The sequence below is a fragment of the Salvia hispanica genome, unplaced genomic scaffold, assembly GCF_023119035.1.
Source record: "Salvia hispanica cultivar TCC Black 2014 unplaced genomic scaffold, UniMelb_Shisp_WGS_1.0 HiC_scaffold_14, whole genome shotgun sequence".
NCBI classification, from domain to species: domain Eukaryota; kingdom Viridiplantae; phylum Streptophyta; class Magnoliopsida; order Lamiales; family Lamiaceae; genus Salvia; species Salvia hispanica.
In genome coordinates this window covers 1-19,209 of record NW_025951693.1, presented here as the reverse complement: position 1 = coordinate 19,209, position 19,209 = coordinate 1, and the positions used below count along the sequence as shown (strand labels likewise).

At 36.6% G+C, this 19,209-nt stretch overlaps 2 protein-coding genes and 1 pseudogene across 2 annotated transcripts; 1 reads left to right on the top strand and 2 right to left on the bottom strand.

Moving 5' to 3' along the window:
- Positions 1-773: 773 nt before the first annotated feature.
- LOC125198372 (putative late blight resistance protein homolog R1A-10) lies at positions 774-4,005 on the bottom strand. The gene is made up of 2 exons (XM_048096724.1): positions 1,499-4,005; positions 774-1,179 (listed from the first exon to the last, which is right to left on the bottom strand). Exon 1 carries the CDS (start codon positions 4,003-4,005, stop codon positions 2,425-2,427), a length of 1,581 nt encoding a protein of 526 aa, XP_047952681.1. The 3' UTR covers positions 774-1,179; positions 1,499-2,424.
- A 1,326-nt stretch (positions 4,006-5,331) lies between these two features.
- Positions 5,332-7,867, bottom strand: LOC125198369 (annotated as a pseudogene).
- A 6,696-nt stretch (positions 7,868-14,563) lies between these two features.
- LOC125198368 (putative late blight resistance protein homolog R1A-3) lies at positions 14,564-15,124 on the top strand. Its single transcript, XM_048096723.1, has one exon. The coding sequence runs from the start codon at positions 14,564-14,566 to the stop codon at positions 15,122-15,124; it is 561 nt and encodes a 186-aa protein (XP_047952680.1).
- Positions 15,125-19,209: the final 4,085 nt, after the last annotated feature.

The window sequence follows — 19,209 nt, the reverse complement described above, 5'->3', positions numbered from 1 at the left end:
ATTGTGAAGCAGCATTCTAGGTCTAGCACAATTCATAGCTCACAACATAGCTACATTAAACTGCTTCTGTAATTCTAGTTCTCAGCTTGATGTGTGTTAGAGTGTGTGACTACCATGACTTGCACCACTTGTGATGATAATGCCTTTTTTTTGCTGAGCCCAGAAAGCAGATCCATGATGAGAATGATGGAGCCGGAGTTGCAATTGTGGAGGATCCCACCGGCTAATCAAGGAGCAACTCGTTCATTTTAGACAGCACATATTGATCAACCGTCTTCTGTTACAGAACTTGAGAACGTCTCAAAGAACTCATCGGATGATCAAATTTGCACATTCCATACTGTGCTTAGTGTCTGACTTATGCATACCATCATACAAATGAATCACAGTCCACAAATTAAGTTTTAGAGAGAAATGAATGCTTACATAGTTGGTCCTTGACAAACTCCACTCTGGTGGATGGTGATACTTACTTACATGTAGCTCCAAATTTACAATCCCCAGTCCTTAGATAGTACTGACATTCTGGCTGGCCGGGTGTATCGGGAAACACTTCTACCTTTTTACTTCCCCTTGAGGGGCCAGCAGAAGATGTAGTGGAAAGATATGGCCTTGTATAGGTATCAGGCCAAGGAGAAAACTCTGTTAGCCCATGAACCGGGGTTGCACCAATTGTTGGCTGACTACTTGGTGACGCAGCCGGACTAATACATGTACTTCAAGAATGAGTAATTGGTGCGAAATATGCTACTTAACAAATAGTCCTACTTGAATGCTACTAGATCAAAATGCATAAACTCAATAGTAAGTACAACAAACATGAATTCCTACCTAGATCCAAGTTATGTTCTTGTACTAGTCTCCTCAAGAAAATTGAAAAAAGGGAGGTAGAGTCATAGCTGATTCATATGATCTCAACTTAGACACATTGGTGGTCATCAAACCTATGACAAAAAGCTGTCACAAATTTTACATCACACTAGATCACTTCAGGGAACCGATACACTTCATTTTTTCTCCTTCCCTCTCATCTTCAGACTCAATACAATTTTCTTCCTAGTTCACCTTTCCCTTTCCTTTATCAGCAGCACTAAGCCTAGCCTTATTGCTTTTCTTTGCAAAAAGCTGCGCAACACCATCATCTTATGCAAATCGCACACACTTCAAGCCTCCAAAAACCTATAATAAGAGAACTTTTAGTGACAAGACAATCACCATTTACCCTATAAAGCAGAGGATCTGGACAAGGTCGTTCATTGACAAGAACTTGGATAAAATCAACATAATACTATAAAGAACAAATCAATGCAAAATAAAACCTTTATTCTCATAAAATTGGAAAATAGTTATGCACATACAAGTAGATTGGAGCGTTTGTTTAGTATCAACCCAAACATGTTCTGAATTTGGTTATATAGTTGTACCAAATAAGATTTCAAATATTCAATCTAAAAAAAACAAAAGACTCTGAAAATTCTGAAGATAGTAAAACTCTAACCTCATGACTGGCACAAACAACTTGTAGAACATCGTTTCCATAACTCTCTTGATCCTCTTTTATCTTCTTGGCTGATTCCACAAGAGAAGCAGTACAGTATTCAACTTCAATGAGTTCAAGTGTTGGAATTTCTCCTATACCTTCTGGAATCTCTCTTAAAGACCTGCAAGAATGAAGCACCAAGCATTTGAGTGTTGGGAAAGGGTTGCTCTCAGTTATCCATTGCTCGAGATATGATCCATCAATGAGAAGATATTTCAGCTGAGGAAAATGGTCATCATTTGTTTCCCATGTCAAACCATAGCAAGCATAATTTAGTAGTTTGAGGATTTCCAGATTTGGCAACAAACCCACAATGGCCATATCTTTCCAAGTGAATCCCACACCTACTAAGGTCAACTTTTTCAATGTACAAGGAAAACTAGGACTTTTGCTTCTCCATAAGGATCCTCCATATCCAATCACTTCCAATTTTTCAAGTTGATGCAAATCCTGGAGATGAAGTTCAAATGATTGACTTTGAGGGGTTATATAAGTAAGTCCCAATCTCTTGACATTTGGAATCAATTGTAGGATCTTTTCATCCAATACAAGATCTGATACAAGCAAAAGAGTTTGGAGATTTTCAAGAGGAAGGTTTAATCCTTGTAATGGATGAGGTAGCATATGAGGAGAATGGCAGAAAAGATGCCTTAACTGTGGCAACATCCAAATTTCCAACGGCAAAGAGTGACGGACACCACCATCACGCTTTTCCCGTAGCCTTCCAGATGCTAGATGAATGATCAGCGTTTGAAGATTCACGAGATTAGACACAGCTGATGGAATGGTAAAAGATCCCATTAAAGCAAGATATCTTAAATGATACAGCTCAAATAATTGGGAAGGAAGTTCTTTTAGGTGTACACCTAAAGCATCCAATACTCTTAGCAATTTATAACTTCCAACTCGGATAGCCAACTGGAAAATTTCTGGATTTGGAAGCATAAAATGGTCCGGAAAGTTGGACCCAAAATGTTGTCTGCATAAAATCGACTGAAACTGATGCGTCTCTCATTCATCAATCCTTGTGGAAGATCAAGTCCATCCATAACATGAAGAAAGTCCACATCGCGGGCTTTCTTAATGCACATGTCTCGTACCATATCATGGAGGCAGCAACTCTTGATTTTTCCATTACTCTTTCTACTGGCCACCATTACAAGATTTCTCTTAACAAGATCCTCCAAATACTCCTCAGCCTCATCTTCCAAGCTTTTACTGCATCCATTTTGATGTTTCAGAAAACCCTCTGCTATCCACAATCTAACGAGTCTTGAAGTGCGAATATTCACATCCTGTAGGAAACCTCCAACATACAAAAAACAAGACCTTAAATGATGAGGCAAATAGGTGTAGCTCAAAGATAGTATCTCCTCTAGTTCCCGGCCAACAATAGGATTAACATTTTCAGCAATTTCCTCCCAAGAAGCTTGAATCTTATCTACTGGAGATAAGACGCCAGCAAGGAGGACAACAGCAAGAGGTAGTCCTGCACACCTCCGTGCAATCTCTTTCCCAACATTCTCCAATTGAGGTGGACAAAGGCTGTCTGGGAACACCTTTTGCTTGAGCAAATCCCAACTTTGAGAATCATTCATGAACGACATCTCATGAACATCGCCTGCAGTTTCAGGATAACATGCCACATCCAATTGTCTTGTGGTTAACATAATTCTACTTCCATTATTATCATCCGGAAAGATGCACCTTATATCATCCCAAACACGCTTATCCCAAACATCATCGATTACAACAAGATACCTCCTTCTCTTCAAATATTGAAACACTTTCAATGCAATTTCAGATTCACCAATCTCATCTCCAGACATTTGTTTTTCTAATAATTTAAATGAATCTAAAAGAACTTTCCTAAACCTATGTGGACTGTAATCTTGCGATACCACAACCCAAGCACAAACATCAAAATAATTCGTGATACATAGTTCATCATAAACAGCTCTAGCAAGTGTAGTCTTACCGATCCCACCCATTCCCACAATGGGGATGATTTGAAGACCGGATGATGGCTCTCCACAAAGGCGCATCTTTATTGCTAAGATATCTTCGCGTAAACCAATGACTGAACCGTTGCCAGTAGCTGCTAGTAGTCTTGATGATGAAGGAGGTTTATAAGCAGGTCGCTCTTCCATGACTTCTCCGGCGATTAAACCGATTTCAACGGTTAAATTTTTAAGCTGATCATCCAATTTGACGTGTAAAGGTTGATGCGATTGGATTCGCTGCCACATAAAGGTTTCGAGAATATCCTCAATTTTGTAAGCTATATCCCTAATCCTTGTTTCCCAACGGCTGACTTTGTGTGGAAACTCTTGAAAGAAAAGTATCAGAAAATTGGCATAGTCGTGGATAGATGCTACTATTTCTTTCGCTTTGGAAGAAAAGAGAGATTCATTATTGGGATGTGTGGATCGAGCAATGGAAAGGAGAGCAGCATAAGCTGCCATACTGTGAAACTGCAAATGGATGATATGATTTTGGTTTAGTGAGGGAGAAAAGAAGGGACAGATTTTGAGGCTCGAATCTATAGGATTGATTGTATGATTACAAGAACAAATTTTTATCAACTACGTAGCTTCCAATTACATGCATACCGATTACATGGAGGGCCATTTGACGCATTTTTTGTATTTTGTCACTTGTCTTACTATATAAGCCAATTTTTGAGATAGGAGATTTAATAAATTCAATGGGGAGAATAAAATAGAAAAAGAGAATTAGACGATGACAAAACAAAATAAGAGAGAAAAAAATATTGTCAAAAAAATGAAATGTCTTGGTGGGAAAACGAAAAATAAAAAATAAAAAACTCAACTACAAGAAGAATATTTCATCCGTCCCTGAAAATTTGTTGTCACCTATTTTCATTCTCATCCGTCCCAACAAATTTGTCAATTTTCATTTTTACCATTTTTGGCAGTCGAACCTACACTCCACTAACTCATTCATACTCACATTTTATTATAAAACTAGACGGAACATCTTTTTAGGTCCACGAACTTTGTCAAAGCATCATTTTAGGTCCGTGGACTTTGAAAATATCATTTTAGGTCCATGAACTACAAGTTAATATCATTTAAGGGAAAATGCCCTTAAGGCCTTCAAAGGGCAATTTGGACAATTCTGTCGCCACTCATCTTGCGTCAAAGACCTAGAGTCCAACAATTTTTTTTACTACTATTTAATTCAATTACTATCCAAATTAAATTTAAATATAATTAAAATTTATCGTAAAAGATGTGTTACTTTTTCAATTATTAGATGACCAATTATTTAATGATAGTGAATTGGGACTTGATACTTTATTTTATTTTTTCAATCTAAACTGCATTTTAAGAACTTACTATAGGTGATTTGTGAATTATATTTAGTTTATTTGTTTTGAAATTAGATAGCTATTAATTTGGATTGTCATTTGAAGTATTATTTAGGGAGATCAATTAACATCAAAATTGAATTTAAATATAAAATTTGCCGTTAAAATTGTATATCAGTTTTATAATAAAATGTTAATGAATTAAGTTAGTGGAATATTAGACCTACTTACTTTTATGGTAAAAAACTGAAAGTGAATAATTGATTAGGGACGGACAAAAATGACAAAATAGACAATTAATTAGGGACGGAGGGAGTATTTAGCAATATAAGGAACGTGATCAAATACAAACTGTAAATATTGTATAAACTCCAAACTATGATCTGGATTGCTAGAAATGTCAACAGATGATAAGTAATAGCAAAAGAAAATGTCAATACAATGTCAAAGGTTGATATTATGTCAACGGAATTTCACCCATATCTTGTGGAATCTCCCTTAAATCCTGACAACAACTAAGCACTAGACACTTGAGTCTCGGGAAGTGGCTGCTCTCAGTTATCCAGCACTCAAGACCTGATCCCTCAATTAACAAATATCTCAGTTCAGGAAATTCTCCATCTGCTGTTTCCCATGTTTTACCAAAACATTGATCCCTTAGTTTAAGCACTTGTAGATTAGGCAATGAACCAATAATACTCATATCCTCCCATGGAAATTCACCACCCACTAAGGTCAACTTTTTTAGTATCCTAGGAAAGGTAACTGTGATATGCTCCATCCAAGAAAAACTATAAAGCCCATATAATTTCAACTTTTCAAGTTGATGCAAATGCTTAAGAAGATGGAGGTGATATCTTTTCTCCATCTGGTACACAAGACCCAAACTTATGACATTTGGGATCATTTGCAATATCTTTTCAGTCCATACAAGATCTTTTATGTAAGGAAGAGTTTGGAGATTTTCCAGAGGAAGGCTTGGATTTGATCCATCTGAGGGATGAGGTAGCATATAAAGATCATAGAGGACAAGATGCCTTAGTTGTTGCATCCTCCAAATCTCTGATGGCAAAGAGAAATGATCTCTACCTTCTCTCCAATGTCTTTTCCTAGTATAATAAACAGGAAGCATGCCAAAAGATGCAATCATGTTACAGTTTGGAAGCATGCCTGAAGTTGGAAGAATGATCAAGGTTTGAAGATTCACAAGATTAGATATGGCTGAGGGAACATTTGAAGAGCAGATTAAAGTAAGATATCTAAAATGAAACAACTCAAATACTTGGGACGGGAGCTCTTTGGACTCGTCACCCATGGCCTCTAATATCCTAAGCAGTTTAAACCGTCTTAGAAAGGTGGGCGAACTAGGGAAACTCCGGAGTTGGAAGCATAGAATGGTATGGATGGTTGGGCACCAAATGTCATCTATATCGGAAAGCCTGGAACTGATGCGTCGCTCATTCATCATATCTTGTGGAGCAGGAAGAAACTTCTCATTGTATACAACACGAAGAAAATTCTCATCATATGGCTTTCCTTATGCATAAGTCTCGTACCATATCATGGAGACTGCGACACTTGATTTTCCCATCAGTCTTCCTACTAGTCACAATTACAAGATTTCTCTTGATAAGATCCTCCAAATACTCCTCTGCCTCCTCTTCCAAGCTTTTATTGCATCCATTTTGATGCCTTAAGAAGCCCTCAGCTAACCACAATCTGATAAGTTTTGAAGCACTGATATTTTCATCTTCTGGAAACAATCCAATAAATAGAAAACACGGCCTCAAATGATGAGGCAAGTGCGTGTAGCTCAGTGATAGTATCTTCTCTATCCCTTGACCAACAATGGGATTCCCATTTTTGGAAATATCCTCCCAAGAAGATGGAGACTTAGCCGCTGTAGACAGGAATCCCGCAACAAGGACGACAGCAAGAGGCAGCCCTGCACAGCTTTTTGCAATATCTTTCCCGACATCTTCCAACTCCGGTGGGCAACTGTTGTTTGCAAAAACCTTTCCCTTAAGCAAATCCCAACTTTGAGAAACATCCATGAATTTAATCTGATGAGGAGAACTATTAGAGTCGACATAAGCAGCTAGATCTGCTTAGTCTTGTGGTTAACATGATTCGACTTCCATTACCATCATCTGGAAATACGTTCCTCACATCATCCCAAACCTCTGAGCTCCAAACATCATCCATAACAATCAGATACCTCCTACCCTTTAATCTTTTGTACACTTTTGTAAAATCATCAATCTCAAAATCGCCAATTATCTGATCCTCTCTAAACATTAGGGCTTCTTCCAACCTTTTTGAATCTAGAGACCTCTTTTCGCGCACTATAATCTTGTGATATTGTAACCCAAACACGAATATGAAAATGCTCGACGATAAGTGGATCGTCATAAAGAGTTCTAGCAAGAGTGGTCTTACCGATGCCACCCATTCCCAGTATGGGGATGACTTGGAGTTTTGATGACATCCCGCAAAGCCTCTCCTTTATTGCCATCACATCGCTATCTAAACCAACCACCGCACTGTTGCTAGTCGATGCAACTCCCGATGATGATGATGAGAGAGCAAAGTGTGAGTGAGCAGGTGCTCTTATGCCCCAATTCAAATTTCACTTCAAACTCAATCACACTCTGCAAGCTCAACACCACAATCATACTCTGCAATACCAAATCAACAAGATCAACACCGTAATTCACACACAAAACAGAGAACTCAAGGAATCAACTAATAACACCAAATGGAGAATGTAATACGGATAATTTGATAGATTCAGATGATCAAATAAGAACCCTATGTAAGGAACTGAACGACATAGTTTTCAAATACATCTTGAGCAAGTAGTAGTCCATTTGCTGAAATCTCCTATGGAGTGACTGCTGCAGCCAAATTTTCTTGAATTTCTCCTGTGGAATGACTGCTGCTGCAGCCCTGCAAAACGGAGCACCCATGCTGGTGCAGTGCAGTATCCACATTGTACTCTCGGTACTCGTTTATGTCCTTGATAAGTGCAAGGAAGCTATACACAGAAGGCAAGCAGAAAAGACAGACCTTCCTCTGATCATGCTACAATCCCACAATTGCAGAACCATTCTCCCCCTTTCCTCAAATATCCTCAACCACCGAAGATGTTAAATCCCCCCCGTGCCCCAAAAACCCCTTCTTACGAACATCATCGCCACATAGATAAGTGATGTGTAGTTTTAGTTGCCAAGTCAATATTACTTTCGTCGAATATTACCATGAAACAGTAAAAAAGATAATGATTTAGGAAATGCAGGACAGTAAGAGGCAGACCGGTCGCAGAAGATATCCATACAAATTCAGTGCTGTAGACTCAACTCCTTTCTTGGGGATGAAAATCCTTCCATAAACCACGAAGGATATTACTCATATAGTCCTACAAATCCATAGTGAATGTTTGAATTAAATAAAAACCAAAATTTCCACAAAGATATAATGCTTAAATGAAATATGAAAAAATGATAGAATATTACAATGGTTTAAAGTGTATAAACATCACAGAGATTAAATAATTGAAAGTCTGACATGTGATAAAAATATGAATGCTTAATGACAACCTTCTCTTATTTAAAATTCTGATAGAGTTTACCATAGTCAAAATGATAACCAATTAATCACTTAATCAATAGTAAGTACAACAAACATGAGTTCCTACTAGATCCAAAGTGATATGTTCAGTTGTTTACGGAATGAATACACTAAACATGAGTTCAATATCCATAGCTGATTGCATATGATCTCAACTCAGACATTGGTGTCATCAAACCTATGACAAAAAGCTGTCACAAATTTTCCATCACCACTAGATCACTCCAGGGTACGGAATATAACTTGGCAGAACGTTGTGATGGACATTGAAGGAATTCACTACGCCTGGGATCATCTAGAATTATAGTACAGAATGAAAGTATGCATTCAAAACATAAATTTCTACGGTTGCTCAAATGAGCATGGAATTTCTAGAAATTGAAATTCCTAAACATGCTTACTACTCCCTCCGTTCCACATTAGTAGAATCATTTTAAATTTTTGCACTGTTTTTGGGAAAAAGATATCTCCTGTCCACAAAGATGTCCATGTAGGATACTTGATGATGAAGCGGGCTTATAAGCAGGTCGCCCTTCCATGACTTCCCCTGCGATTAAACCGATTTCTTCACTTACATTTTTCAGCTGATCATCCAATTTGACGCGTGGAGGTTGATGCGATTGGGTTCTCTGCCACATGAATGTTTCGAGAAAAATCATCCCAAATTTTTTAAGCTACAACCCCTAATCCTTGTTTCCCAACTGTTGACTTTATGTGGAAACTGTTCAAAAAAAAGTATCAGGAAATTGACATAGTTGTGGATAGATCCAACTATTTCTTTTGCTTCGGAAGAAAAAGAAAATGATTATTGGGATTTTGGATTGAGCAAGGGAAAGGAGAGCTGCATAAGCTGCCATAGTGTAAACTGCAAATGGAAGATTTGCTTTTGGTTTAGTGATGAAGAAAAGAAAGATACAGATGTTGAGGTACGAATATAGTCGAACTTTTCTGCGCCATGCTTCAACCACGTAAAATTCTTTCAGCCACAAGCTTACATATTTTTGATAATTGGTAAGTTTGCTTCACTTTACCATAAATAAGAATGGGTCTCACCTTTCACTAACTAATTCACTACTTTCATTTAAAACTAATATATCAAGTGGAACCCATTCTACTAACTTTATTCCACCCTCTATTTTTAACATTCTTAAAACCCGCGACAAGAAAGTAGACTTAATGGCTGACGAAGGAGTATATTTTAATTGGATTATAAGAAAATTACTAGACAAAAAGAAATAAAATGGGTGGAATGGAATGACATAAATAAATTGGAAATAGATATTTTTTATAGATAAAAATTTTAAAATTAAAAATAATAATAAATAAATTAAAGACAATCTGATGTGGTAGATCGCGCTGAATAGACCACCCGTGGACCACGTCCCACCCCCGCAGCTCGGCCGGTACTCCTGTTCCCATGCACAGTGGCGCCTCTATCCCAGCTTAAGATGACAATTTCTTTTTTTTTCACTTGTTTTTAAAAAAAATGACAATATAAAGTGGAAAGAAAGGCTTATTATAAGTGAGAATAATGTAGAAGAGAGAATGTGTGAAAAAGAAAGGGTTATCAAACCGAGACGGAGGGATATTATTTTCATCCCTAAAAGTATGAACTAGTATTTTCTTTATAGTGTGTCACCGAAAAAATATGAATATTCTAATTTTTAAAATTATTTTCTCTCCCACTAACCAAACTTTAAAAACTTTTTATATCTCTCTTTTACTTTATTAATTAAACATTAAAACTCGTACCAAACAAAATGTTCATACTTTTGAGGGCTTAGTATTTAAAGTACTTACTAGTATCAACCCTGTGTGTTGCACGACTCAATAAATTTTATTAATACAAAATTAAATACATAAAATATTAAATTATAAAAATTTTATAAATCAATAAAATTTAATAATTTTTGTTCCGTTAAGCTTTGTTGTATTCTCTTAATAACTCGAAGGGAGAGGTTTTGTACGTGTGTCATGTGCACATGTCCCTCCTTTCAACAAGATTTATAGTTTTCCACTTTGCAACAAATATTACTAAGTATATGCGGCAAAACGGGTCGAACCCACGAGACCATGGACCTATTCGAGATTGTTTCTCGACACGGGGTTGGTGTTAGCCACCACGCCTTAAGCACTTGATGTGGAGTGGGAAACTTGAACTTTAAAGCGGGTTGAGAGCTTAAACTAAATCTAGCGAGGAGCATGGAATGAAATGTAATCCGGCTCGAGTTGTCAATTCCTCGGCCGAGACTATAGAGCTAAGCTAAATGATCTAAACATCTAAACTACCAATTGTAAAAAGCATCAAGAAACACGAGTAAATAAATCATCAACACGAAAGTAAATCAAAGCGTAAAGAAAGCAAGGATCCAACATCGGAGTCACAATTCCTTTGTCGAAACCATTAAATCTAACTAGAAAGCATAATGTGAAGAAGCTTGATCCAACGACGAAGTCTCAATTCCTCCGATGAAACTCGGGATCTAATACAGATCTTCAAAAGCAGCAAAGAAAGCAAAGGTCCAACATCGAAGTCGTCAATTCCGCTCGAACCCATTAAATCTAACTAGAAAGCAAGGTGATTTAGACTTCAGGATGAGGCTCAATTCCACTGCGATTCTAACCAAAGACACCGTAAACATGCACTAAAGTATGGAAAACATGAAATTAAATGTAAGCTTCAATAAACTGGAAATAAGAAAAATCCAACTCCGAGTCGCCAATTCTTTTGCCGAACCCATTTAATTTAACTAGAAAGCAAGGTGGTGAAGGAGCTTCTAAAAGGATGCGTCAATGCACCATCGAGTCTACCAACACACCGTAAATCTACACTAAAGCATTAAAAACTTGAAATTAAATGTAAACAGAAATGAAATAACCAAAGCTTCAATAAATTGGAAATGAGCGAGGTCCAATGCCGGAGTCATCAATTCTTTGCCGAACCCATTAAACCTAACTACAAAGCAAGGTGGTGAAGGAGCTTCTAGGATCGAGGCGTCAATTCCACCGTTGAAACGACCAACATCATGTAAATCTACACTAAAGTCTTGAAAACATGGAATGAAATGTAATCCCGACGTCGAGTCATCAATTCCACCGTCGGACAATAGAGCTAAGCTAAACTAAACTAAACTAAGTTAAGAGAACTACTATCTAAACTATTGTAGCGTTGAGTGCCCCTTCTTTATCTGTGAAAACTTCTATTTATAGAGCGGCTTCAATCTTCAACCCTAAGGCAACTTTCGTCCGAGTTGACCATTTTACCCTTGCGAATTTAGGATGATTCAGCAGATGCGCTTTCATGTGGAATTCCTCTTGATCAACTTGATTAGCTCATGTCTTCACATAGTGGCTCGATCAGCCTCAGCTCCTCTTGATCACTGTGTCTTCATATGGTGGCCTCGATCAATTCGCTCCTTGATCAACTTGTCTCCAACCGATTAATTTGCCTTCGCATTGGACCATTTTTTGCTCATTTTCCGAATTGATCAAGTTGTTCTTGCATTTCGTTGTTTCAACACTTTCTAGCTCCTGCACACTTAAATTCACCACTTTTTCGCACATTATCAACCAGCTAGTATAATAAACTCTTGTAAAACCATGTGAAACAAGCCTCATCAAACTCCAAATCCTAATTCTTGTATATTGATGACTGTACAAATTAGTGATCCTACTTATTGGATTGTTTCAAGTTTAGCGCACATTCTTAAAACAACTGATATAAGGGTCATGGAAGCTTCATCAACTTCAGCAAATTTTTCTTCAAAATGGATCCTCACTACCTTTTCATGAAGACTCTATATCTTAAAAATCTCTTTGAATTGTGATGGAGGAGATTATCTTTTGTCACTTTCACCGTCTGATGAGATAATTTCACTCACCCAGAATGATAAGAAACATAGTGTAAAGTTTCCACAAGAAAAAAGTTTGTAAGCTAACAGATATTGGACATGTTGTTGTATTTGTCTTGTCTATCTTTTCTTTCCTCTTCCATCAAAGGTTTCACGCGCGTGAAATGAAAGAAATCTAGTGCATAAACTAATGAAAATTTAGAGATTAGTGATGAATTTAGGGTAGTAAAAAAATGCATATCAGTAGACTAAGAAAAAAGAAAATCTTAAAACAAACTAAAATAATAGAAAAAAAAAAAGAATATCATAACTTCATGTTAAACAATATGAAGTGTATTGGAGAAAATGGAGGGAGTGAAAAACGTGATGAAAAAATATGTGAGTTGATTTTAAGTTACCAAATATCATATTTATAGTCCAAAAAATGAAAGATAACTTCTCAAAACTTTTTCACTTTCTTCACCTATTAGTAAAAATTTTAAACCTTTTAATTTCCAAAAAATTAAAACCTAAATGTTACATAAACGTTATCAAATTTTGGAAATTAAAATGAATGACAATAATTTTTGCCATTGTATTTCTATGAAATGAGCAACGAATAAATGTATAATAAATTTTGGAAAATGAAATGGAAGGCCATTGAAGCAATAATCTCATAATTCACTTTACAACTTTTCGGTTAATTCTCATACTCGTACAACAAAAGGTCGTTATTCCTCGTATTTATAAATATTCCCACCAATAATGGCAATAATAAATGTCCGTAAATATCATTATGGATTGCATAATAATTGTATAAAATTGAAGCCAGTGGATGAACATTTTTTTCAACCTTCATTCTCTACATTGATTATGACATATTTTGTAAATATTCAAATTCATCCCATAACTTTATAATATTTCAAAAAAATGGCCAAAATTCATTTTTTATATATGTATAGATCATATCATCTCCCCCCTTATATCTTTTTTTTAAAATCATATTTTCATTAAAAATTTAAACAGCCAATGACCATACAAAATATACACCCATACACATCTCACACACACCGCACTCCATTCAATCTCTAGCTTAAGATTGAAATATTTTACACGCACATGCCCTAAATATTCCACCTGCACCCCAATCCTTCTCCGAGAGGGATTCCAATTTGTCGGGCTTGCATCTTTTTTAGAATTTGAAATATAATTTTCGATATTAAAAGATGAATTTCGATTCTGATATTGATTTTGGAAAAAAAATTTTGGGATTTTGGATGAAGAATTTTCAAATTTGGAAGATGAATTTCTAGACTTCCATATGCGATATACAAACTCTGGCCAACCTGATGATGAAGGAACTCAACATACCATTTCATTTTTAAAAGACTCACATAATGAATCACATCATATTGGTGCTTCATGGGATCAAATTGTACAAATTAACTATCATGTGAATCCCATTTTGTCTTCTCCAATATGTCTACTAGGGATGGCAATGTAGCCGTAATCCAAATGACCAATGATGACCGCTAAATTTGGTATATGCATTGAAATTTATACCAATAAAATCAAAACTCGATTAACCGCAACCCGTTAGGTCGATCAGAACCTAATAGGCTGCCCGAAAACCGATAAAATTTCTATTATAGGCTGCCGATAGTAAGATAAAAGAATTTGGACATGTCTTAATAAGAACGGCAAGCTTTGAATTAGACCAAAACCCGACATGGGAAAGACAACCACAATAAAATTGTGATATTAACGAATTTTTTAAAAATCATTTAAAAACCGAATTCAAGAATGATAACTTTAAAACAATTCCCTAAAACAAAAGGTAAAGTTGGCTTAACTATAAAAAAAACAAAAGATGCACTGTGGGAATCAAATAAACGTCCATGTTTTCATCTCGTTGGAATTGTACAATCATACAACTATATTCGTGCCTCAAAATCAAATCCTCCATTTGTAGTTGACACAGTATGGCAGCTTATGCTGCTCTTCTTTCCTTGCTCGATCCACACATCCCAATAATGAATCCCTCTTCTCTTCAGATATAATTAGGTCAATCCACGACTATGTCAATTTCCTGATTCTCTTCTTTCAACAGTTTCCACATAAAGTCAACCGTTGGGAGACTAGGATCAGGGATGTAGCTTACAAATTGAAGACATTCTCGAAACCTTTATGTGGCAGCGAATCCAATCGCATCAACCTTCGCGCGTCAAAATGGATGATCAGCTCAAAAATGTAACCGAAGAAATCGGTTTAATTGCAGGAGAAGTCATGGAAGAACGACCTGCTTATAAACCTGCTTCATCATCAAGACTAGCTGCTGCTGGAAACGATTCGGTCATTGGTTTACGTGAAGATATCTTAGCAATACATAGGCGCCTTTGTGGAGCGCCATCCGGTCTTCAAGTCATCCCCATTGTGTGGGAATGGGTTGTGGTATCGCAAGATTACAGTCCACATAGGTTTAGGAAAGTTCTTTTAGATTCATTTAAATTAGTAGAAAAACAAATGTCTGGAGATGAGATTGGTGAATCTGAAATTGCATTGAAAGTGTTTCAATATTTGAAGAGAAGGAGGTATCTTGTTGTAATCGATGATGTTTGGGATAAGCGTGTTTGGGATGATATAAGGTGCATCTTTCCGGATGATAATAATGGAAGTAGAATTATGTTAACCACAAGACAATTGGATGTGGCATGTTATCCTGAAACTGCAGGCGATGTTCATGAGATGTCGTTCATGAATGATTCTCAAAGTTGGGATTTGCTCAAGTAAAAGGTGTTCCCAGACAGCCTTTGCCCACCTCAATTGGAGAATGTTGGGAAAGAGATTGCACGGAGGTGCGCGGGACTACCTCTTGCTGTTGTCCTCCTTGCCAGCGTCATGTCTCCAGTAGATAAGAATAGAGCTTCTTGGGAGAAAATTGCCAAAAATGTAAATCCTATTGTTGGCAGGGAACTAGAGGAGATACTATCTTTGAGCTACACCTACTTGCCTCATCATTTAAGGTCTTGTTTTTTGTTTGTTGGAGGTTTCCTACAAGATGTGAATATTCGCACTTCAAGACTCGTTAGATTGTGGATAGCAGAGGGTTTTCTGAAACATCAAAATGGAGGCAGTAAAAGCTTGGAAGATGAGGCTGAGGAGTATTTCGAGGATCTTGTGAAGAGAAATCTTGTAATGGTGACCAGTAGAAAGAGTGATGGAAAAATCAAGAGTTGCAGCCTCCATGATATGGTACGAGACACGTGCATTAAGAAAGCCCGTGATGAGGACTTTCTTCATGTTATGGATGGACGTGATCTTCCACAAGGATTGATGAGTGAGAGACGCATCAGTTTCAGTCGTTTAGATGCAGATGATATTTTGGGTCCAACTTTCCGGACCATTTTATGCTTCCAAATTCAGAAATTTTCCAGTTGGCTAGCCGAGTTGGGAAGTTATAAATTGCTAAGAGTATAAGATGCTTTAGGTGTGTACCTAAAAGAACTTCCTTCCCAAGTATTTGAGTTGTATCATTTAAGATATCTTGCTTTAATGGGCTCTTTTAGAATTCCATCAGTTGTGTCTAATCTCGTGAATCTTCAAACGTTAATCATTCATCTAGCATCCGGAAGGCTACGGGGAAAACATGATGATGATGTGCATCACTCTTTGCCATTGGAAATTTGGGTGTTGCCACAGTTAAGGCATCTTTTCTTCCATTCTCCTTATATGCTGCCTTATCCAATTCAAGGATTAAACCTTCCTCTAGAAAATATCCAAACTCTTTTTCTTGTAGCAGATCTTGTATGGAATGAAAAGATCCTACAATTAATTCCAAATGTCAAGAGATTGGGACTTACTTATACAAGTGCAACCACTCAAACTCAATCATTTGACCTTCATCGTCTCCAGGATTTGCATCAACTTGAAATTTGGAAGTGATTGGGTATGGAGGTTTCTTGTGGAGAAGGGAAAATCCTAGTTTTCCTAGTACATTGAAAAAGTTAACCTTAGTAGGTGGGGATTTCCTTGGAAAGATATGGCCATTGTGGGTTTGTTGCCAAAACTGGAAATCCTCAAACTACTACGTCATGCTTGCTATGGTAACACATGGGAAACAAATGATGACTATTTTCCCCTGCTTAAATATTTGCTAATTGATGGATCACATCTCGAGCACTGGACAACTCGGGGAAACCCATTCCCAACACTCAAATGCTTGGTGCTTCGCTCTTGCGGGTCTCTAAGAGAGATTCCAGAAGTTATAGGAGAAATTTCAACACTTGAACTCATTGAAGTTGAATATTGTTCTCCTTCTTTTTGTGGAATCAGCCATAAAAAATAAAAGATGATCAAGAGAGTTGTGGAAACGATGTTCTCAAGTTGTTTGTGCCATCATGAGGTTAAAATTTACCATCTTCGATTTTTCAGATTTTTAGTTTTTTAAGATTGACATATTTGAAATTTTATTTGGTATCTCCTCCGTTCCCTCATAATTGAGGAACTTTTCGGCATGGAGTTTAAGAAATAAATGTTAGTTGTTAAATAAATAGATAAAAAGAAGAAAGAGAAAAGGTGGAGAGAATAAAATCTAAAGTGAATAAAGTATGAGAGAATAAAGTAAGAGGAGTAAAGAAAGAGGAAAAAAGTTACTATATATGAAAAATGACTCAATTTAAGAACTCCCAAAATGGAAAATGACTCAACCTATGGGAACGGAGGGAGTGTATAACTATATAACCAAATTCATTCAGAACGTACTGGGTTGATACAAAAAACAGCTCCGCCCTGCTTGTATGTTTATGTAATTGTTTCCCAATTTTATGAGAATAAAGTAATTTGTTGCATTGATTTGTTATCTATATTATGTTGATTTTATCCAATATCTTGTCATTGTTAGAACGAGTCCAGATCTTCCGCATTATAGGGTAAATGGTGATTGTCTCATCACTAAAAGTTCTCTTATTCAGTTCAGTCCTTGTATAAGTAAATAAGTACTATTTCACAACTCAGATAAGTAATGAAAAACCTATCGTGAATGGCTGTGGTGTGAAAAACTTTAGTCCCCTAACCTACTTTGGGATGACGAATGACATTGAAAGTATGGTATGACATAAAGGTCACGTGGAATAATCTTCTTGCTGATACTAAAGTATGTCGAAATTATTATTTTTATAAATCTTTGTACATGAGCATATGACATTAATTCGATTGCTATAACTTGGTAATATGTGAGGGTTTTTTGTAAAACAGATAAATCCTAACATTTTGGGCAGATAATTATTGTCTATGAGTGTTATGATTGTTATTGCATTGACTTGTGTCCTAATTAAGGGAGATTGATAAATACCAAAGAGGTACTCGATATATAGATTTATTGTAAGAAAGACTGGCTGGAATTAAATTCCAGCAAACTGACTAGTTGGAATTTAACACCGGCGTAATATTAAATAATTAACAGAAGTAGCAAATTAAATTATGCAATGAGTATTAAAAATATTTAAAAATGAGAAAATAATTAACTGAAAGTTAATGATCACTAGGGACATGAATCCAACAATCATCAGTGTCTGAACTTGTGTAGGATCCCACGGCTAATTAAGGAGCAAGTCGTTCATGTTAGAAAGCAATATTAATCACCATCTTCTGTTAAAGAAGTTGATGATCAAATTTGTGTATGAACTCATCGTAAACAAGAACATATGACTTTGGTATTTATCAATCCTGTGGAAAATTTGTGACAGCTTTTGTTATAGATTTGATGACCAGTAAACAAGAACAATGACTTTGGATCTAGTAGGAACTCATGTTTGTTGTGCGTACTATTGAATAAGTGATTAATGGTTATCATTTTGACAATGGAAAACTCTATCAAAGTTTTAAATAAGACACGGTTGTCATTGAGCATTATTTTTTTTGTCTCATTTCAGACTTTCAATTTTTAGTATCTGTGATGTTTATACATTTTAAACCCTTTTAATTTTCAATCATTTCTTCAATTTTTTTAGCATTAAATCTTCAGGGAAATTTTTGGGTTTTTTGTTCAATTCACACATTCCAATGGATTTGAGGACAAATTGATGAGGATTGAGTAAATTATCTGATCAGCAGCCCAAGAAAGGAGTTGAGTCTACAGCCCCCTTTGGGACGAATTTTATGGGTTTCCTCTGCGACCGGGGGCCTCTTCATGATCATTTTCATTCCCCATTTCCCAAAGCATTATCTTTCTGAGAAAAATATACTTGGCAGCTGTTTCATATTTTTTTTAGGGACAAAAAAAATGTGCATATTATGTAAGGACAGGGCAGTGCAGGTTTGGTGTCACCTGTAAATATATCATCCACTTCCTTAGCCATATACAAATGCCAGCTTCCCGCTATGTATTTAACTACAGCTTATTCAATCTTTCATCAATATATTCAAAGGGAACTTGCCAGTTTCCAGGCCGTATGCTTGAGGCTCTTTGTTCCTATGATCCCTCCTCCTGTTCCTGGCTGGGCTCCCTATTGGGTAGGTGTTCATGGGCGTTAGGCGATGTCATCCAATTAGGATTGTTCATTGGGGGATTCAAATCTCTTCATGTCAACATTGGCTGGAGAATTGAAAATTAGTTTATCCATATTGCATATTTCGCGCCATTAACTCATTTTAAATTACATAAGGACCGTTAGTCCGCTTCCCCCAAATAGTCAGCCAACATTTGATCAACCCCCGGGGTTTATGGGGTAACCGAGTTTTTCCTTCTACTACCTATACAAGGCCATATCTTTCCACTGCATCCCGCTGGCCCCTAAGGGGAGTAAAAAAATAGACCCGGCCAGCCAGAATGTCAGTCTATCTAAGAACTGGGGATTGTAAATTTGGAACTACATGTA

Bases quoted from the DNA above. Each gene is read 5' to 3' on its own strand.
- LOC125198372 (XM_048096724.1), bottom strand. From the start codon at position 4,005: ATGGCAGCTTATGCTGCTCTCCTTTCCATTGCTCGATCCACACATCCC.
- LOC125198368 (XM_048096723.1), top strand. From the start codon at position 14,564: ATGGATGATCAGCTCAAAAATGTAACCGAAGAAATCGGTTTAATTGCA.